This window comes from Notamacropus eugenii, chromosome 1 (assembly GCF_028372415.1).
Source record: "Notamacropus eugenii isolate mMacEug1 chromosome 1, mMacEug1.pri_v2, whole genome shotgun sequence".
Lineage (NCBI taxonomy): Eukaryota > Metazoa > Chordata > Mammalia > Diprotodontia > Macropodidae > Notamacropus > Notamacropus eugenii.
The window spans coordinates 526,442,860-526,464,109 of NC_092872.1; the positions used below are offsets into that span (position 1 = coordinate 526,442,860).

General features: G+C 34.8%; 1 protein-coding gene across 27 annotated transcripts in view; it reads right to left on the minus strand.

Annotated features, from left to right (window-relative positions):
• DTNB (dystrobrevin beta) overlaps window positions 1–21,250 on the minus strand; it is a 339,638-nt gene that overhangs the window by 264,658 nt on the left and 53,730 nt on the right. For all 27 annotated transcript variants that reach the window (XM_072633900.1, XM_072633909.1, XM_072633915.1 and 24 more), the window contains 2 exons: window positions 21,010–21,223; window positions 2,944–3,029 (listed from right to left, as the gene is read on the minus strand). In XM_072633900.1, the coding sequence (XP_072490001.1) occupies window positions 2,944–3,029; window positions 21,010–21,223 (300 nt within the window). The remainder of the gene's footprint in view (window positions 1–2,943; window positions 3,030–21,009; window positions 21,224–21,250) is intronic.

Below are 21,250 nucleotides of genomic sequence, written 5' to 3' on the forward strand. Positions count from 1 at the left end.
GGGCAGACAAACACAAATACAAGCAAGCAACATAGTACTTGTCCTCCAGGATCTGACATTATAATGGAGGAAGGTAACACATAAAAAGGTACTAGAAAAGAGGTAAGAAAATGTGAAGAGCCTACAAGCTAGCTCTCTTGCCTGAAATATATTCCCTTCTTCATCTCTGCCTCTTAGAATCCTTTATTAAAGCTCAGCTGAGGTACCACCTAATCTATGAAGCCTTTTGGAATCATCCCAGCAATAAGTGCTTTCTCTTTCCTATTATCTTGCTTTTCCTTATCTGTGTGTGTATTTAGAAAAAAAAAAAAGCAGAATTCCAGAGGCATTTAGTCCCTGTTTGTAATCCCTGAGGACATTAAGCACCTAAATGCTCAATTTAGGAAGTTAGGGACCAGTGTTACACATTTTGGAAAATCTAAAGTGGTTAACCTAACAAAAGGCTTTTTAATCTTTTTAAAAAATAAATTTTGAGAAAAAAAAGATACAAGCCATAAAGTATATTTCCCCCAGGCAAAGCATAACAAAAGACTGAATACAAAGGAACTGCTTATTGTGGGTGTTGCTGTGAAAGGTACAGTTGTTCAGTCTTCATCTCCTTAACTTTGGGGGATTTAATCAGTCACCACCTCCTATAGCAATTAGCTCCTTTTTATAAAAAAAAGCAATATAATTGCTCCTCAGGTCAATGTGATTCCTCTTTCTGTTGCATTATGGAGTTTCTATTAAATGAAAAGTTAGGAATATAATCACAATTATTCAATGTCTTCAGGAAAATTCTCAACATTTAGGTGAAGGTTTAGCTTTCTGCACTAATTCGAATTTTTTAAAATTTATAACAAACCTCTAGACTTTTTATAGTCAAAGCAAATATTTAAGTAATAGAAATACTGAGGTAAAGATACACTGCAGTCTGTTAATGGACCTACATCAGTAGAGAATGGTGGGGGAAGAGCAAACTTTTTTACAGAGGCCATGTGGAGTCATGGATGAAGTGCTGGTTTTGGAGTTAGGGAGACCAGAATTCAAATCCCATTTCAGACATTAACTAGATGTGCTACTCTGTGCCTCTGTTTCCCTAACTGTAAAATGAGGGAGGCTGACTCAATGGCCTCTAAGGTCACTTCCAGCTCTAAGTCTACGATCCTATGTCCTATGCTTCTCCAAAAAAGATGCTGAAAGTTTCAATTATCTAAACAGTTTATGTCAAGTGATTTGCTGGCATCACTGGAGACACGAGGCATAACAGAGTCATAGCTGGACAAAAGAACTATAACACTGACTCTCCTTACTAGTGCTAAAGCATATTACTGCTTTTACTGAACTGGCACAATGTTCAAGACAAGGACGTAAGAGGCTAGCCTTACCACATATAACAGAAGCTGATTGTGAGACATTCCTCTCTTCGTAGAGTTTTACTCATCTGCCTACTGGCTAATTTTGCTCTTCCATAAGGTTTAGTTTAGAGACCATTAAAGAAAATTGTCACCATCTGAGTTTCAGGTTCCCTCATATACCTCAATAAACATAAGCACAACATTTTGAACACAAGAACACACATCTTCCCCAAACCAATAGTAACAAGAAGAAATTAGAGTAATTATGGTACCTCACTAACAGTGACTGCCTATCCTGTTTTATGTAAATGTAGAATATTTTGTCACTTGCAGAAACCATACACATTATATCCTATATACATTATAGCAACCTCCCTCCCGCCCCCCAGGTGAGATAGCTACTGTTGCTTCCAATTGTTTAGCACATAGCAAATCCTTAATAAAAACTTGTTCATTGATTAACTGATCATGCATCATATACAATTAATTCCCCATTTCTCAGTTTTTGCTACTCCTAATTAAGCTGGCAATTTTAGCAATCTGGAAACTATACTTTTTAATCACCTTCACAAAAAATCTCAACTTAATTTCTTTTTCTCCTCAAATCCAGCAAAATTTCATATTATTTCATTATCGTTCTCTCTACTATTTTTCTAGTTTGGTATGAGAGGATACAAAACGAATTCTAGCCCACAGATAAAATATCTATGGATGTCATCTTATAAATCACCAAAAAGGGGAGACTTAATTTCATCTTTATCATCAAATGCTTTCAACCTTTTGTGGTCAAGGGTAATTCTGTTCTTACCTCTTTTTTTTTATTCTCAGATAATTGAGATGATCCTAGAGATCAAAATCTTTCATTAAAACACAAAAATGCAGTCAATATTCACTACCATGATAAATTGCAAGATATAGAAATTGAGATTCACACCTAACATCAAATTGTGATGTAAGTCAAGTGTTTCAACCTCACCTATTAAGAAGTCTATCGGAGAAAAAGAAGTAAAATTAATTAGGTTTGGTTTTCATCTCCTGTTTTCCCATAAGCTCTACTGGAGGGCTTAAAAAATAATGAAATGGCCAAAAGAGAGCTACCACAGGGAAAAGTAGCAATAACTAAAACAAACAAAAAAGAGGTCATCAGACCCTAAGTGCCTAAGCTGCAGAGCAATAATAAACAGCTTAAATATAATAAATACTCTTGATAAACAATGGGGAAATGAGGAAAAATAAACAAAAAAGCAGCTACCAGGCTTCTTCTTCAAATGAAGGAGAGCGATACTTTGCTGCTGTTTTACAAAGCTTTTGGTATTGTATAACATATTAAGGATGGAGCAACAAAAAAAACCATCATCCTACTAACTGACTCCTTCCTTCCTTCTCCTCAAAAATGAAAGACTGGCCAAAGAAAATGAATCAAACCAATTGATCATCTGAACAGCAGTCAACATTAATTACAAACTCATCTGAAGTGAGCAGCTAGCTAGGAACAAAGGAGAGAAGAAATAAAATGTATCAGTTCAAACATTTTAAAAGTTAACTAAAGACTATGCAAAGGCCAAGTCTGATAAAAGCATCTTTGAAATAAGAAGAAAATACTTACATCTTAATTTGTCCAGCATTTTTCCACCACACATGGTTGCTAACATAGCTTTAACTGAAAATACCGTCAATTTTCCTCGGCCCTCACTGCAAAATAAATTACATTAGAAATAAGTGCTACCTGGAACCATTAAGTCAAATAAACAAATTAAATCACTAATGACAAAACAATTAGTTAATCTGTGTTGGGCTGTCAGTCCTCATGTAACAGAAGTTTCTCAAAGTTACAGGAGTTTACTAAAATTCAAGTATTACTCAAATATTTTCTGGAATTCTTGGAAACATTGGATTATTCTCATGCTGAGTCATGGCTTCTTCTAAGCTAACACAATAATATTCAGATTAATAAGAGTAATTTGGTAGTGAATTTTGCAAAAAGGACATAATGGTTAATGAGAGGGACTGGACGCCTGTGGTTTCACTGTTATAACGAACTCTTAGGTAAGAAAATTCCCCCTACCAGTTCAAGTAAGCACCTAATCTGCAACTTACCATCTTAGAGAGTTGCTTAGAGGATTCTGAGGCTAAATAACTTGTCCTGGGTCACACAATCAGTAAATCAGAGATGAGACTTGAACCCAGCTCTTCCTGGCTTTGAGACCAGTTCACTATCTACTACACCATGAGACTTCTCTTGCTTTAAAAGCACCATTTGGGCATTATTCACAATTGCTACTATACAGATAGACAAATGAACAGGTGTTTCAAACTGGTCATAAAGAATTTTATTATACATGACATGTTACTGGCAATGAGTGTGTACATATACTAATGCTACATTAAATCTTCATTATTTATTGCTGTTATAGGATTGACAATAAAATATCATAAAAGAGCTAAGGCAAACAAAGAAAGTAAAGAACAGTCAAGGCACACACTTAGCTGGAGTGGTTTCATGCACACTAATTTGCCACCAATCTAGCTTCTGACCCAACCACTCAAACGAAACTGCTCTATCCAATGGCACCAATGGAAATCATTCCTGCCACATCCAGTCTTCATCCATTCTAAGATCTGCAGCATTTGACACTGTTGATGACAATGACCACCATCACTTCCTTCTTCTCCTCCTCCTCATCTTCTTCTTACTCTTCTTCCCCCCTAGTTCTTCCTGCTCCCCGCCCCCCTCTCCCCCCACTTAGCTCATCTGTTCCCCTGGCTTAAACAATCAGCCCTATATAGATAACTTCCAAATCTATATATCCAACCCTACATTCTTCTGAGATTCAGTCCCATATCTTCAACTGACTGCCAGATATTTCAACTTCAACGTACTATAGGTGTTTTCAACTCAACATGTCCAAAACCAGAACTTATTATCTGCAAACTTAGCTTTCTTTCTCATGTACCTGTTTCTGTTAAGGGCACCAAACATTCTTTCAGTTCTTCAGGTTCCCAACTTAGGTATTATTCCCAATTCTTCCTTCTTATCCCACATATTCCACCAGTTGCTGAGTCTTGTAAATCCTTTCTCACCACTAAAACAGCTGCCACCTCAGTTCAAGCCGCATCATTTCTCAAATGAACTACTGTAATAGCCTCCTAATTAGAGAATATCAAGGAGGAGTGAATAATCTACAGTATGAAAGACTGTAGAGGAATCCAGTAGAATTAGGAGTAAGAAAAAGCCATTGGATTTGACAACTAAAAGATCATTAGTAACTTGCAGACAGCAGTTTCAGTAGGATGATAAGGACTTAAGTAAGATTATAAGGACTTAAGAAGAGAGTAAAGGAGAGAAAATGGAGGAACTGTTACAGACAGCCTTTTTGAGGAGTTTAGCTACAAAGGGTAGAAGAAATATACAACAACAGTTACTGGGAATGGAAGGATCAAATGAGAGTTTTTTTCAAGTTGAAGGAGACATGGGCATTTTTGTAGGCAGCAGAAAAATGAGTCATTAGAGAGAGAGAGATTGAAAGTCAGTGAGTGAGGATGAGAGAGGGGTCAATCTATTGGAGAAGACAGGATGGAATGCAGAACTTATTTAATTTTTACCTTTTCTATCCTCCAGTCCCTACCACAGTGTCTGGCATAATGTTTCTTGAGTTAAATATCACTAAACTGGGTAGCACTAAGATTAAGCAACAATTCATAGTATTATAATAATAGCATTTATATAAATGCTTTAAAGTTTCCAAAGCACTTTATAAATATTATCTCATTTAGTGTTCACAAAAACTCTGAGGTAAGTGTCAATATTATCTGTATTTTACATATGAGGAAACTGAGGCAAAGGAAAGGTTCAGTGACTTGTCCAGTATCACAAAGCTATTAAGTGTCTGAGACAGGACTCCAAGTCCAGTGCTCTATCTATGGGACCAGAAAGTTTTTGTTACATTTTGACACTTGTCATACCATTAGTAGATTGCTATTTTAAAAAATTACTACCACAATGTACTTGGTTAAAGGGGCTCACATTCTTAAAAAGAGTTCAAAATCAATTTATCTGAATTAAAAAAAATCAAAAGGCCTTTGGAGTGTTTCTCTTCTGGAAACATCAAAATACTTCTAGCATACTACCATTTACCTAGAAAATAGCTTCAGGGGATGTGGGTGGAAAAGAAGGGATAGTGACCATGATAATTTATTTTTGGCAATTAAATAAATTAAGGCTAAAGAAATTAAATGAGTCTATTACCTCAGGTTTCCTCTGGGAATTATTCTATTATTACATTGCTCATTCTCTGGTATCTTCAGTTTCTCCCTATGTTAGCTCAATTCTTTCTGCCTAAAAACAGAATTAAATTTCACCATTCTAAAAAATCTTATACGACCACCACTACCTTATCTTTACTGTGCCCCTAAGGTAGCTATGTGGTACAGCAGACAGAGGGCTAGGCCTGGACTCAGGAAGACCAAAATTCAAATCCCAAGTCAGACACTTACCATCTATCTGACCCTGGTTAAGTCACCTGAGTTCTGTTTGGCTTGGTTTCATAACTAAAAAATGAGGACAATAATAGCACCTACCTCCCATGGTTGTTGTGAGGATCAAATGAGATGATATTTGTAAAGTGCTTAGCACAGTGCCGGGCACATAGTAGGAATGATACAAATGCTAGCTATCATTATTATTAAATTATCATCCACTATTCCTTGCCCCCTCACTTCAATACCAAATTTCTATTAATCAACAAGCACTTAATTAAAGTCCTTAGAAAGAAATCTACACTTCCATTTCCTAACACACTCAATTTCCTGCCACTTTACTTCCATACCCAGAATTCTATTGAAACTGTTCCCCCCAAGACAGCCTCTTCTCAGCTGTCATCCTCTTTGACTTCTCTAGAAAGCAATCCCAACTTTAAAATGATCTCTCCTCCTTCAGTTCATTATAATTCTTTCTCTTAGTTTTTCTTCCCATCTTGCCATTCATTCAATCTCCTTTCCTCAGCTCTTCATTCTTCTACCAACAATGAGTAGTTATCATTTGCCTCCTTGTGACCTCTTTACATTCTGGCACTTGCCAAATAGTATCATTTGCCATTGCTTCAATTATTCCCTCTACATTTTTAACTAAAATATTTTCCCATAATGATATTACCAAGTGCCTCGTGCTTACCTCCAACAAGATGTGCTACAAATATTTTCAACTCAATACATTGAAAACCAAGCTCAGCATTTTCCCCACAAAACCCATCCCTTCATCCAGTCTCCTATTTCTACTGATGCCACCATCCTCCTGCTGACCCTGACTCAAAATTTTGAAGTGACACAAGACTGGGACCATAACATAGTAAATGGAGCAATGAATTTTATCTTTATATCCCCAATGCTTAACTGACAGAAAGCACTTAATTAATACTCGCTGAATTTCTGAATTAAATAAGAGTATAGGGTAAAGAGCACTAGATTAAAAGTCAAGGATCTGGACTCAAACCCCAGTTCTGCCATTTAGTGCCTATGTGACCCTGGGTAAATCGTGTCATCTCTCTACATCTCATTTACCTATATTATAAAAAGAAGAGAGTCTAAATGAGAAAACTTATCTACAGCATTATTCATTCTGCCAGTTTATTAAGTCCAAGGGGAGGGGAGGGGAATGAAGTTAGCCTGGCATAACCTGTTTTGGATAAAGCCATTCTTGTTTTTCATGATTAACTGCTTCCTTATCTAAATGTTCAATGACCATTTTTAAATGATCTATTATGGACTTCTCCCAGGAATGAAATCAATCAAGCTTCCTGGCTAGCAGTTTATATCCTTGATCCTCTGTCATCAGGACTGGACAGTAATTGTCCTGAAAAAAAAATCTAATGGCTTTAGTGAGCTAAAGTTCAATATTAATTAAACATAAAACAGACTAAAAAAGCTAATGTCTTGAGCTGTATTAAGAGGAATATAACTTCAGGAAATAGAAGTAACAGTCCCACAATAATTCTGCCCTTGTCACATTTCATATGGAATATTGTGTTCAATTCTGGGCATCATAGTTTAAAAAGGCCATTGATAAGCCAGAGAGTATTCCAGGAGGATAACCAGGATAGTAAAGGATCTTTGAGCCCATGTAATATAAACATGGATTAAGGGAACTTGGAATATATGACCCACAGAAGAGAAGATTCGAGAAAGACATATTAGCTGTTTTCAAGTGTTTAAAGAGCAGATATTAGAAGATGGATTAGATTTTTTTTCCCATTTGACCCCAGTTGTCAAAATCAGGAAATGGCTAGAAATTGCAAAGAGGACATTTTAGACGATATCAAGAAAAACTTCATCATAATTAGAGCTATCTAAATGTAAAAGAGACTGCCTCAAGTCCTCCTACTTTGGAGGTCTTCAAAGAGAGGATGCATGACCCCTTATTAGGTATGTTATAGGAGGTATTCCTTTTGTATAAGGATGCCCTAAAAGGCATCTAGAAAGCATTAATGAGCATTAAGATAAGAAACCAGAAGCCAAAAGAAAACAGGATGTATGATCATCATTGCTACTGATATGAAATAAAGGACTCACAAGAGTGAGATTGATTGAGCAGCTGGGGTCAAAAAATCAGATTTAGACTTTTGGAACATGGCTCAGAGTACAATACAGACTTCCTAGCTAAGAATGGAGTACATATCTAATAAGGCCTAGAGTGTGTGTTTTCCTGTAACCCCTCCAATAATTGCCATTTTCATATTTTGTCATCCTTGCCAACCCCATGAGTGCAAAGTGGAACCTCAGAAATGCTTTACTTTACATTTCTCTAATTATTGACGGCTTGAAGCTTTTTTAAGACATTTGTTGATAGTCCAGATTTCTTCTTTTGTAAACTACATATTCATATCCTTTCACCATTTATTTACTGGAGAACGGCCTTTGTTCTTATAAATTTGAATCAGTTCCTTATATATCTTGTATATGATATCTTTATCCAGTAAACTTAATGTAAATATTTTTTCCCAGTTACCTGTATCCACTCTAATTTTACCTACATTGATTCTGTTTGAGCAAAAGCTTTTTAATTTTATGTAATCAAAATTGTTTTCTTTACAACATTATCACTTTATAAATTGTTTTCATTTTGCTTCAGTCCTTACAAGTTTTTTCAGTTTTTCTCTGAAACTATCCATTTTGTCATTTTTATGTCATACTATCTTACATTACTACATTATACCATAATCTGTTTAATCATCCCTCACCAGGTGAGCACCCCTTTTGTTTTCAGTTTTTGCTACTACAAAAAAGAGGAACTGTAAATATTTTTGAATAGGAGGGTTCTTTTCCTTTCTTTGATTTCTTTGGGGTTATTGGGCTGGTAGTGGTATTGCTAAGTAAAAGAGTTTGAACAGTTCAGTGGTATTTTCATGGAAAATTACAAATTTCTTTCAGAATGGCTGCACCAATTATGTGTGTTTTCCCATCAAGCAGAAGAGAGATTAGACTCTTCTGTTAACCTCAAAAGACAGAGCTAAGAACTACAGGAGAAAGAGGCAAAGTGACAAAGTCTTTATATCAGGGAAAGCTTTCTGACATTTAGTGCTATATAAAAGTGGAATGGACTGTCTGACCTCTCTGGAGGTCTTCAAGCAAAGGATGGATGATCTTATGTGGGGCATCCTGTAGAAGGGATTATTTTGGAGTATGGGTTGGACTAATGGTTACCTAAGACCTTCCCAATTCTGAAATTCTGTGATTCTGTGAATGTTGGATATAATCAATCAATAAACATTTATTAAGCATCTACTATGTGCCAGGCATTATGCTGAGTGCTGTCATATATGTGACCTACATTTTAGGAAAGTCAGTTTCAAAGAAATTAAAGAAAGGATAGATAGGAGTCCATAGACTAAAATACTTCAGGGAAAAATCAACCTATAGATACAGGAAACTCAAAAATAAAATTCTGAAAACATTTAGTGTTTTAGCAAATTATAAATTCATAACAAGTTATATTTAATGTGAGTAAAAATTCAACTAACACAATTTGCATGAACTAATCAAAGGTTTGAGCACGCCATTATATCATCAGTCTGCATTTGCCTATCATAGCATGTGGATGTGATATACTGCTGCATACCACATACCAGCCCTTAACAAAATGGACAAAAGGCTAAAGAATACTTCAGATGGAAATACTGCCAGCACAAAAAAGGGGGGGACTGTTATTACATTAGAACAAAAATTTGTATAATTAATGAGCATGAATATAATCATAGTGACTCTAAAATAGAACAGTATGTCAAATTACCTGAATCTAACACAGGTAAAACAAAATAAAAATACAAAGTTGCATCAACTTTTTGTGGCTTGTTTTTGTGATACAACATTATTTGTTGTGTGATACAAAGAAAGAAATGGAGAATCTTTTAGAGGTAAAATTTGAAGACTGAAATCAAAAGTGCATTTCTTTGCCAGCGTAACCATTCAAACAGAAGTTTTAAGTTTATTTAAGGTAGTGAAAGAAAATAGAAATGACATGGATGATGAAAAAACCTTTTACTATAAGGAATAGTTCAACTGCTTTAAAAATTGGGTTCAAAGGCATAACATTAAAATTACTAGAGAAGTGGACCATGTAGATAAAAACAGGGCAGCTAGATATCCTAATGTCTTGAAGAAAATATTAGAAGGTGGATACAATGAACAACAAATTCATTCAGATGTACATAAAGCTTTCTGTACTTACAAGTGTCTGTATAAAGACTTAAAGAGAATTCAGTCTATGTAGCTAAAATATTTTAAATGGAAATAACAATGTTTTTGTCATATCATTATTGTAGGCTTATTCTTAGATATTATATCCAGGAATTTTTTTTAAATTTTGCTTTCAATAACTATTTTTACCAACCATGATTCCAGAAGACCAGTGATAATAGAAGGGTGAGAGACTCAGGGTGCAGGATGAAAAACATACTTTCTGGCCATTACCAATTATGGAATTTTTTTTTGCTACACAACACATGTATATGTGTGCATATATATGTGCACACACATATGCACATATACATATTACATGCATGTGTGTGCATGTGTGTATGCATGTATATATATCTGTTATTAGGAGGTTGTCTCTCTTAATGAGAAGAGGAATGGCACTGAGAGAAAATAATAAGTTTTGTACCTATTTGTACATTTAAAAAAAAATTTAAGAGTATCTGACTCCAGATACATCAAAATGTTTATAACAGCACTTGGAGGGGGAAAGGAATTGCCTACTATGTGCCAAACCCTTTACAAACATTATCCCATTGGAGCCTCACAACAACCCTAGGTTACAGGTGTTACTGTTATCACCATTTTTACAGCTGAAGGAAATGAGGTAGAGAGAGGTCAAGTGACTTTCCCTGTTCACACAGATAGTAAATGTTTAAGACGGAATTGGAACTCAGGTCTTTCTTTCTGATTCCAGTCCTGGAACCCTATCCACTGCACTACCTAACTGCCTCTAGTTGTAGTTACAAAGAATTGAAAATAAAGCAGACTCCCACAAGTTGGTTAATTGCTAAATATGTTGTGGTAATGTACTGGAATATTATTGTGCTGTAAGAAACAACAAAGATGATGAACAAAGAGAAGCACAGACTTACATGAAATGAAACTAAGAGAAGAAAACAGCAACAAGCAAACAAAATATATAACCACACAATATAGGTGGAAAGAACTGCCACAAAAAAATCAAAAATGAATGTTGTGAAAATTATCACAATTAAGTTTGGCTCCAAAAAAGAGAGATGAAAAGACACCTCCTCCCACTGCTTTCTAGAGGTAGAGGTCCACAGATGTGGAATATTGCTTATAGTGTCAAATTTTTTCATCTTATTGATCAATTTCACATTTTTTCCTTTTCTTCCAATTTTCCTTTTATTTAAAAAATATGATGTATGAACTACCTCCTGAGAAGGGCAAGGAAGAGGGAAATGAAGTCAATGTAAAAACAAAGGTGATCAAAAATGTATTTTGAAAAAAATAATTTTGGTAAGCATAATATATGGTTTTCCTAAAAACTACATATTTTTAAAGAATGAAATGTTTTAAGAATTAGATTTTCAAGAACTTTTAAGGATTTAAAATTTCTAACAAATTTAAATTAAATTCTCTGAAATGTTATTATCTGTAACTTTTTACAAGTGAAATAACAATACTTTCATGATAGAAAAATTACATAACTGATTTCAAGATAAAATTCACTCTGGCAGCTGAAACAGAAACAAAGACAAAAGAAACAGCTTAAGTAACAGACAAGCAGGAACACAAAGCAAAAATAGTCAATATGCATTTATTAAGCACCTACTATAAGCCAAGCACTGAGCTAAGTGCTGAGAATACAAAGGAAGTAAAGATAGTCCCTTACGTCAAGGATGTCCTAGTCTAAAGAGGGATGTAACATGAAAATAACTGTGTGAACAAGAAATACACAGGATAAATTGGAGATAATCAATAGAGGGAACTGATATCATTAAGAAGAGTCAGAAAAGTCTTCTCATAGAGGATGGAATTTTATCTGAAACTTCAAAGAAACCAGGAAAGCCAGGACATGGAAATGAGGGAGAAAGACAGTGAAAATGACCAGAGTTTGGAAATGAAGTATCTTCTACAAAAAAACAACACAGAAGAGGCCAGTGTTGCTCGATCACAGTACTTTTAGGGCAGCAAGGTGTACAAAAACTGGAAATGTAGAAGGAGGATAGGTTGCGAAGGATCTTGAATGCCAAACACAGGGTTTTATGTCTAATCCTGGAGGTAAAAGGGCACTGCTGGAGTTTACTGAATAGTGAAGTGACATGATCAGATCTGTGCTGAAGGAAGGTCAATTTGGCAGTGGAGTAGAAGGTGGACTGGAGCAAGGAGAGACTTGAGGCAGGGAGAACAGCCAGTAAAGTATTGTAATAGTTCAGGCACAACGCGTGATGAAGCTCTCCACTAGGGTGGGAGCGGTATCAAAGGAGAGAACAGAGTATATACAAGAGATGTTATGAAGGTAAAATTTATGGGACCTGACAACAAATTGGATGAGGCAAAGTAAGAAAAGTATGAATGATTTATATGAACATTTTAGCTGCAGATAGCATTCCACTAAATTGAAATGACAGCCTGAAATCCTATCTGTAGCACTGACTTTCCATGCGACCTTGGCAAGACACAAATTCCTCAGATCACAGTTTCCTCACGTATAAAATAAGGGGGATAGATCACATAGCTTACTAAGGTCCTATGTAGCTCCTCATCTATGATCTAAATCTAAATGTACATGCAGTTTACTGCCAAGTTTGGTAAATGTGTTGACTAATTTTGCTGAACTGATTTTTCGAAAAAATTCACTTTTAAGAATTCTTTGATGGTTCCCTTGTCAGAGGAAAGAGAAGGGATATAGTGAATCAAATAATATCAATCAAAAAAAAATTTATTAAATACCTACTATATTCCATGCACTGTGCTAAGCCCCGAAAAATGAAGGTGATAAATCAATTAAAATGCTAAAAAGAAAATGTATATGTAAAATATATTAGTAAATATATGCTTGACTTATGGCCTTCTGAGCTTATACTGGTCTGATCAGCCACAATTGAACACACTGTACCTTAACTCCAAATAATGATGTCATTTTGGTCCTCTTTGAGAATGAAGGACAACAACCCAACCATTACCAAAACAAAAAAATTTCCAGAGAAAATTAGATGTTTTTAATAAATAGAAACTAAGTTTGTCACAAATCGTATTTTGTGATATCAAAAGAATTGCTTGAAGCATAGAAGGTTGCTTATAGAACTAAGTATAAAAAATCTCATTCAATATGAGAAATGTTGATGCTACTTGCAGTTACCACTGTAGTTGAAATGATGCTTAGCAAATGATATGCCTAACAGCTTCAAATGGTTCAACTTGCAGATAATATTGCAAGAAAAGTCAATTACCCATATGTCTAAAGACATCTGGAATCAATCATGAAACTAAAAGCTCCCTATTTTGCAGTGCAAGTCAATAAAATAAAGGAAAGATGTGATTAAAGATACTCAGTTTATTACAGATGTACATGCAATACACTGGTGAAACCACTGGTAGCTTAGGTAAGGTTTTTTATTTTGAAAATTCATTCATGAAAGGAGCCAGAACCAGGTGAACTTTGTACATGGCAACAACCACCATGTGCAAGGAATTTTCTGGTAGACTTAGTCCTTCACAGCAATGCAAAGTCCTAAAAAATTCCCAATGGACTCTTGAGGCAAAATGCCTTTCACATCCAGAGAAAGAACTATGAAACTGGATCGCAGAATGAAGCAGACCATTTTCTCTTGTGTTATGTTTTGTTTTGTTTTATGATTTCTTCCATTCGTTTTAATTCTTCTATGCAACATGACTAAGGTGAAAATATATTTAATAAGAATGTATGTGTAGAACCTATATAAGACTGTACTCTTGGGGGGAGAGGGGGAACGGAGGAGTGAAGGAGGGGCAGGGAGAAAATACATATCATTTAAAAAATCTAAGATATATGGAAGTGATTGTAGAAAACTGAAAACAAAATAATTTTTCTAAAAATACAAAATTCATGATAATGTTACATCAAGAAAAATTTTCAATAGAAAAAATTTTTCAATGAAAATGCTATGTGGGTGTAATGGCAAGTAAAATAGGATCTTTTCCTGTTTTTGTTTTAGTATAATCAAGAAGTATAATGCCTCTATTTGAATATGATTAAGGAGAATCTTTCCCACCCATTGTCAGGCCTGGGAAGATTTGTAAGAAAGTTCACACCTTTTGTTAATGAGGCACTGGTTCTCAAGGGATGTGATGCCCTCTGGCTCTAAAAAGTATATAAAGACTGAAGGTGAGGTTTTATTTTGGGGACTTAGTTTTTGTAAGTAGGTTTGAGTGCCAGATGAGGACTCTGGGAAGTCACTTTAAGGAGTCCCCCAGCTTTGATAACCCAGATGTCATGCTTCCTTCTCTAGTAATTATGGTCAGAAAGCAGTACCTGTCTGCTGCATTATGGTCAGGTACAGGAAGCCATGTCTGTTAACTTTTAATTTCTCTGAATTTTCTTTGAATTACAGGGTGCTGATTTCCTGAACTAGGTGAATGATATATGTGCTTGGTTAAAGAACTGATACATGTGCTTGATTTAAGTGATTATTAACCCCTTGAAAGTTGCTTTCCTTTTATGAATGCAGATCTAAGAACCAGTGATAGCAGGCCACCCTGTATATATTGGGGTGCTTACTGATACAGTGAGATAACATACACACTGATTATGCACTAACAGAGCTCAATTATTGTCAGGATTGACTTTCTCCGTATTGCTAGTGCTAAGCACAATTCCTGGCACATTGTAAATGTGCTTAAAAAGCACCTCCTAATCAAAAGACCTATAAGCATTAGTTTAAATGTGATCCTTTGTGTAAAATCATTGTCATAATCATTTCTGTAGAAAAATGAGTGAAAAGCTACAGTTTTTCAATTGTTATAAGTAACCAATTTATAAAGCAGACTTTCAAAATTTGTGATACAAAATACACAAATCGAAACACTTAATGCTATCTGATCTAAGAGAAATTAAAAACTTTTGCCATAATAAGAAAGATAAAGTAAATTCATTTTTTTTAAACAAAAACTTCCTCCAGAAACAGGTATTTAGCTACTATTCTTAGAAAACTGCATTTTCTAGATAAGTCATTGCAAGGTCTTCTAGCTTGTACTCTGATCAAGAATGATTAAGTAAGAATGTAAATATGTGAGAGCTATTAGTAATAAATATACAAAAAAAATATTCTTGGGGTTCCCCAACAAAAAAGTTCCTGCTATGAAATGAAACAAAGGTAAAGACCTGTTTATTACTCTACCAGTCTACATAAATAATTCTCATTTTATTTTGAAGGTCTAAATATTTATAAATGTGAATGTTTGAAGTACTTGTCACAGACAAATATGATCTATTTGGTCTTACTCTATTTGAACAAGAACTGTTAATGAACTTATCTTCTGTCACCTATTATGCTGAAATAAGCATTTGAGTCTGAAAATCTTATACTTTGGCTGTAGGCAAATAAAGAGTATCCTGGTTTATCAGACAAAGCAATATAAATTTATTACCAAGAACTTCTTATTTGCATAAAACAGGGTTTTCTGATGTCACCGTAAAGGTAAAATATCAATCTCAATTAGTAGCTAAAAAAATATAAGTAACAACAAAATGGTACCATGTATTTATAGAAATTGCACCTGAAAAACAAGTCCACATATTTCATTACTAATATTAATAGGGTTATTTTATGAATTAAAAACATGAAAGTCATAAAGAAGTTTATCAATTAAGAATCTGTTAACTTATTTTCATAATATTTTTGAAATTTTCATATTATAAAACTTAACTTCTTGATTTTATTTGAAGTTTATAACCAGTAGGCTTGCCACTTGGTGATGAATTCTTTGGCTGTCCCAACTCATGAAACAAAAAATAGATACAAAATGACCCTCGATCTCAAGAAGCTTCCTCCCTTCCTCTTCTGAAGGGAAAGAAGACTGTCAGCCAAGAGAATGGTGCCAAAGATCTCACTGTTTTTAGATAGACTGTTTAAATTGAACTTGGGCTTTAAATGTGAGATCTTTGTTCAATAAATAATTGGACACTACATGAAGAAATGAACCTTATGTATCTTGACATTCTCACTCTAAATGAAAGCAGAAGCAGCTAAAAAGGATGGTTTATGGGCTCTCTATAGAGAAAGAATTAAAGAAGTTGACCAAATTGGTTTTTTTCTCTGTCCAAAGGCAACAAAAAATATTTCATGGGGCATTTGATTATTTCATATTTCAGTGCTTGTAAATATTTACAAAAAGACCACTAGACAAATAACTGTAGTTTATGTACCAATGTCAGCTGTCGAGGATAAAAAGATAAGGAAATTACCTCTAGGTCCTGATTAGTTCAAGCAATGGAGCCTCTGTAGAGCTTATACATATTCAGATTCACACAATTCAAACTTATAATTATGTCAAATATGGTAAGTGGTTCCAGTGCAATGAAAATACGGTGCTAATTTGAGTAATGGAAGACAATGGAACCTAGAGGAGTCTAATGAGGTCCCAGATGTGTTTATTTCATAGGACTAGAAACACCACTGAAGAGAACAAAAATAGGAAAAAGAGATGGATCAGGCCAAGTATACAAAGAGAACACTTGCATAAGAGGTGACACAACTGTAAAGATGCTGAGGGATCAAGTCACAAGGCATCTGAATGATGCAAAGAGATCAAGGGTATGAAAAAATAAGACTCAACTAATACAGAAACAAAAAACTGACCAGGAACAAAAAATCAACTACAGAGTTATGTTACTGCTCTCCTATCTATAAAATGCTTTTTTGAGAATCCCTTACACACACTGTGCAGGTATCCTTGATGAGGGTATCATAGGGAAAAAAGTACATCATATTATTGCCATCGTACTTTTGACTAAAAAAATATGGGAAATACATGATCCCTCTGTGTTTAGTTTAATTACAAAAAAGCCTTACATTTTCTAAATGTGTTCTTCATCTTCACTGGAACCTCTCATCTCTCAATCCCTCAGGCCTCTCCCAGGCTATCCTACTGGTTCCAACTTTACTTTCCTCTCTTTCCAATCTGAACCCTAAAAAATTAACCAGGTCACCTACACACTCCTCCACAGTTTGCTCCATCATCCTATCAACTCTCCTGACTTGCCAAAATCCAACCCTCCCAACATTCTCCTCCTTTCCTCAATTATAAATATAACAATCAGTTATTATTATTATTAAAATAATATGCAGATTTTTTTAAAGTTGTAAATAACTACATTTCATGGTTTCATGTGTGAAATGAGACCTATCTGAAGGTTTTCTATGTTATTTGTAATTCCCTGAGATGACCCCAAGGAAGAGTAATTTCTTGGTTTGTTGCAACTCAATTTAATCATTTTGCATTTAGAAGCCACATTCAGCAACATTCATGTAATTTGAACAGTGCTAGCATTCAAGATTGATATCTTGTTCATACTCTCAAGAGGCTTTCTTTCTTTTGACTTAATATCTCATCACTCCCTAGACAGCAGAGAAACAACTTGTAGAGAGGGAGATAAGTATTTTTTGGAAAGTATCAATGTGTTCCTGAGCTTGATACAGTGGATATAATTCCTAAATGGAGGCATCAGAGTATGAGGAAAAAATCAAACCTACAAAACAAAAAATTGGATATAAAAATATATTAAATACACATGCATACTTTTTTGGTGTAACTAGATCTTCATGTGGCTAAAAGTTCATAAGAATACAAAACCTACTAAGAAACAAAAGTCTTAAATGGATATTAACCCAATTATTTTGGAAGTCAGATATTTCTTTTTGAAGGGAGGTAAAGAAAATGATCTATTATAGACACACTAGGAACCAACTGGACCGAAAACTTTGATCTGAATCACCAAAAAAGGCACTGATCAATTAAACAAACAATGATTCAACATCATAATTTTCAAGTACTACAGAACGAGACAGCCTGAATCTTGTTTTTGTTTGTTTGTTTTTATTTTTTGAAAGAGTGATGAAGTCAAATAGCATGAAAATAGCAGTATATATTAGATAAACTGATCTTATTCCCTAAGAGTGGAAATTAAAGTCCTATAATCCAAATCATTCCTTGAGATGTGCAGATTACTTGGAACTCCATGGGAAAATAGACCTCAATTTCAAAAACAAGCTTTAAATAGAAAAGCTAATGTTAAATTGCAGGAAAATATGTTGGTATGTGTATGATCACTAAAATGACACAGCACTGATTCTGATGCTCACAGTTCAAAAAAACGTGGTCTAGCATAAGCAAAAACACATCACAAAATCTACTTCCCCAATCCATTTCCCTTTCTCTCTCTTTTAACATTTCTCTCATTTCTTACCTCTCTTCGACTGCTTAAAATAAATTCAATAAGCATTTATTAAGCACTTACTAGATGCCAGGAACTATGGTAGACACTATAGGTACGAATTCAAAATGTAAATAGTTCCTGCCCTGAAGGAACTTACATTCAGCTGAAGAAAAGAATATATATTTGTATAGATAAATCTACACAATATATTTTTACAGAATAATTTCAGAGGGAAAACGTTAATAATGAAAGAAGTCAGAAAAGTCCTCAAGTAGGAGTTAGCACTTAAGTAGAACACTGAAGAGATCTAGGAACTCCAAGAGGCAGATGTTAAAGAAGAGGGGACACAACCATCAACAGAGAACAGCATGTTGGCCAGTCTATCAGAAACACGGAACATGTGATGGGAAGTAATGTGAAATCATCCTAGGAAGATGGATCTCAAAGGGATTTCAGAAAGTCATCTATTCTAAACTCCTTATTTTAAAGATAAGGAAACTGAGACCCAGAACAGTGAAATGACTTGACCAAGGTCACAAAAGTAGTAACTGACAAAGACAGGATTGGAACACGAGTTCTCTGAATTTGGCATACAGCTTGGAGGTGGAGCCAAGTTGTAAAGGGCTTCAAATACCAAATGCCCTAGAAGTCATTTCGTCATGTTTGACTCTTCATGATCCCATTTGAGGTTTTTTTGACAAAGACACTGGAGTGACTTGCCATTTTCTTCTCCAGGTCATTTTACAGATGGAGAAACTGAGGCAAACAGTATTAAGTGACGTGCCCAGGGTCACATAGCTAGTTAGTATCTGAGACTGGATTTGAACTCATGAAAATGAGCCTTTCTGATTCCAAGACCAGTGCTCTATCCACTGCACTACCTCACTGTCCACAAAGGGATCGACTAAAGATTCTTCATCATGAAAAAGACATGGTCAAGCCTGAACTTTGCTGCTGTCGCTGTTACTGTTGTTAAGTTGTTCGGTCCTGTTCAACACTTTGTGACCCCGTTTGGGGTTTTTTTGGCAAAGATGCTGGAGTAATTTGCCATTTCCTTCCCTAGCTCACATTACAGATGAAGAAACTGATATAAACAAGGTTAAGTGACTTGCCCAGGGTTTCACAGCAATAAATGTCTAAGGCCAGATTTGAATTCAGGAAGATGAATCTTCTTAACTTCAGGCTAGGCACTCTACCCACTGTGTCACCTAGCTGCCCCAGCCTGTGTTTTAGGAATAATATTTGGCACTAGGGGGGCTCATTAAATTGACTGCTACCTATATATCTGGTATGTGAAAATAAGTATTTTTAAGCACCTATGTGCCAGGCATGTTCATAAATGTTTAAAAACATTATCTCATTTGACTCTCACAACAACCCTACAAAATATATGGGAATTAGTATTTCCATTTTACAGCTAAGGAAAGAAATTTTACAAATTTACAAAGAGAGATTAAGTAGGTAATTTAATTACCCAGGGTTACACAAGTAGGCCATATTTGAATTCAGATCTTCCTGACTCCAGGTCCAGCACTCCATATACTGGCATGTATTTCTCTCTGTACACCTTTATCATTCACTTTCTGTATTCCTTACTCTCCCTTTACCCTTTCTATAATTTCTCATAATATATACAGAACCAAAGAATAATTTTCATTATTGAGTTATAATTATTGAGTAATGTTTTTTCTGATATAGACTTTAAAAGCAGGTGAGTGGAATATTTTATATTTCTTTATCTTAAAACAAAAATTAAATTGCTTTTTTATATTATATGGGTCCTCATTAGATTTGGTCTATGGTCAGTAAAACATGAAAAGGTTTCACATCCTTCCCTTAGAACAATTTTAACTAAAATTTCTTAGTTTAAGAACACATGTATGTTATCAAGTGGAATGAAAATAATCCTAAAGAATAATCAAAATCCAAGTACATTAACTGAATAAAAAATAGTTTTGAAATTGGGACAATCCAGGTGACACTGCACCTAAAATTCTTGACTTTCAAAGAACAAATTTCTGTATGTCTTTTTTTTTCCTGCATGTCTTTTGACAGGAAAAAGCCTGCTTTGGAAATCATAACAAAATGATATGCATTTTAATGGAAATAACCTTAAACAAATAGTGACAAAAACTAAATAACATAATCATTTACCCATGTTGTATTTATCATCAAATATAATAGCCATAACAGAATTTTACAGATGCATATAATACTATATAATGGTTTTACAAAGAAGGAAGTAACGGAATGAAAGGAAAAATATTTTTTCCCCCGAGGTTTTAATGGTTACACTTTGTCTTTTTTAAAATTATTTCTATCTTCTGTAGTATGGCCAACTTTTTGTTATTACCATGAAAAGTAGAGGCAGATAAAATCTTTTGTGGAATTCAGCTTTTTGGTTTTTTAACAATAAGTTTATCTTTCTAATTACATTTTTTAAAGGCTATTATTAAAATGGGCCTGAGCTTCCTAAATGTATCAGAGCAGAGAACAGAAAAAGTCAGCCCATACTTTTGCTCCTGTAAGGGAGCAGAGATTCAATACAATGCAATTGACCCACAGGTATGATGTGTTAGAGGAAATCAAGTCACTAGGCTGAATTTTTCCCTATGTTTTATAACCGGAAAATGCACACAGATAATGGCACCTACTTTTTAACTGTGCTTCTACAGTTAGCAATATTTGACAAGGCCAAATTATGAAAAGGAAAATCAGCATAACAATATCAAAATGAAGCACATAACCACACAGAGTACTAGCCTGTCATATGCTGCCATCATGAAGTTGAGCAGAAGGCTGATGGACTGTTCCACACTGATCTGGTGGGTAGAAGGCAGGCGCTTGTTCAGTTGGTAGTAGATAGATGAAATGATGGTTTCCAGACGGGACACACTGATCTCAGTGTTATGGTCCAGTGTATTAAGGCCATTGTCTCGGAAGGCTTCAATCATGTTCCAGATATCAACAAGGTGCACTAAAAATGAAGGAAAATATCAACTGT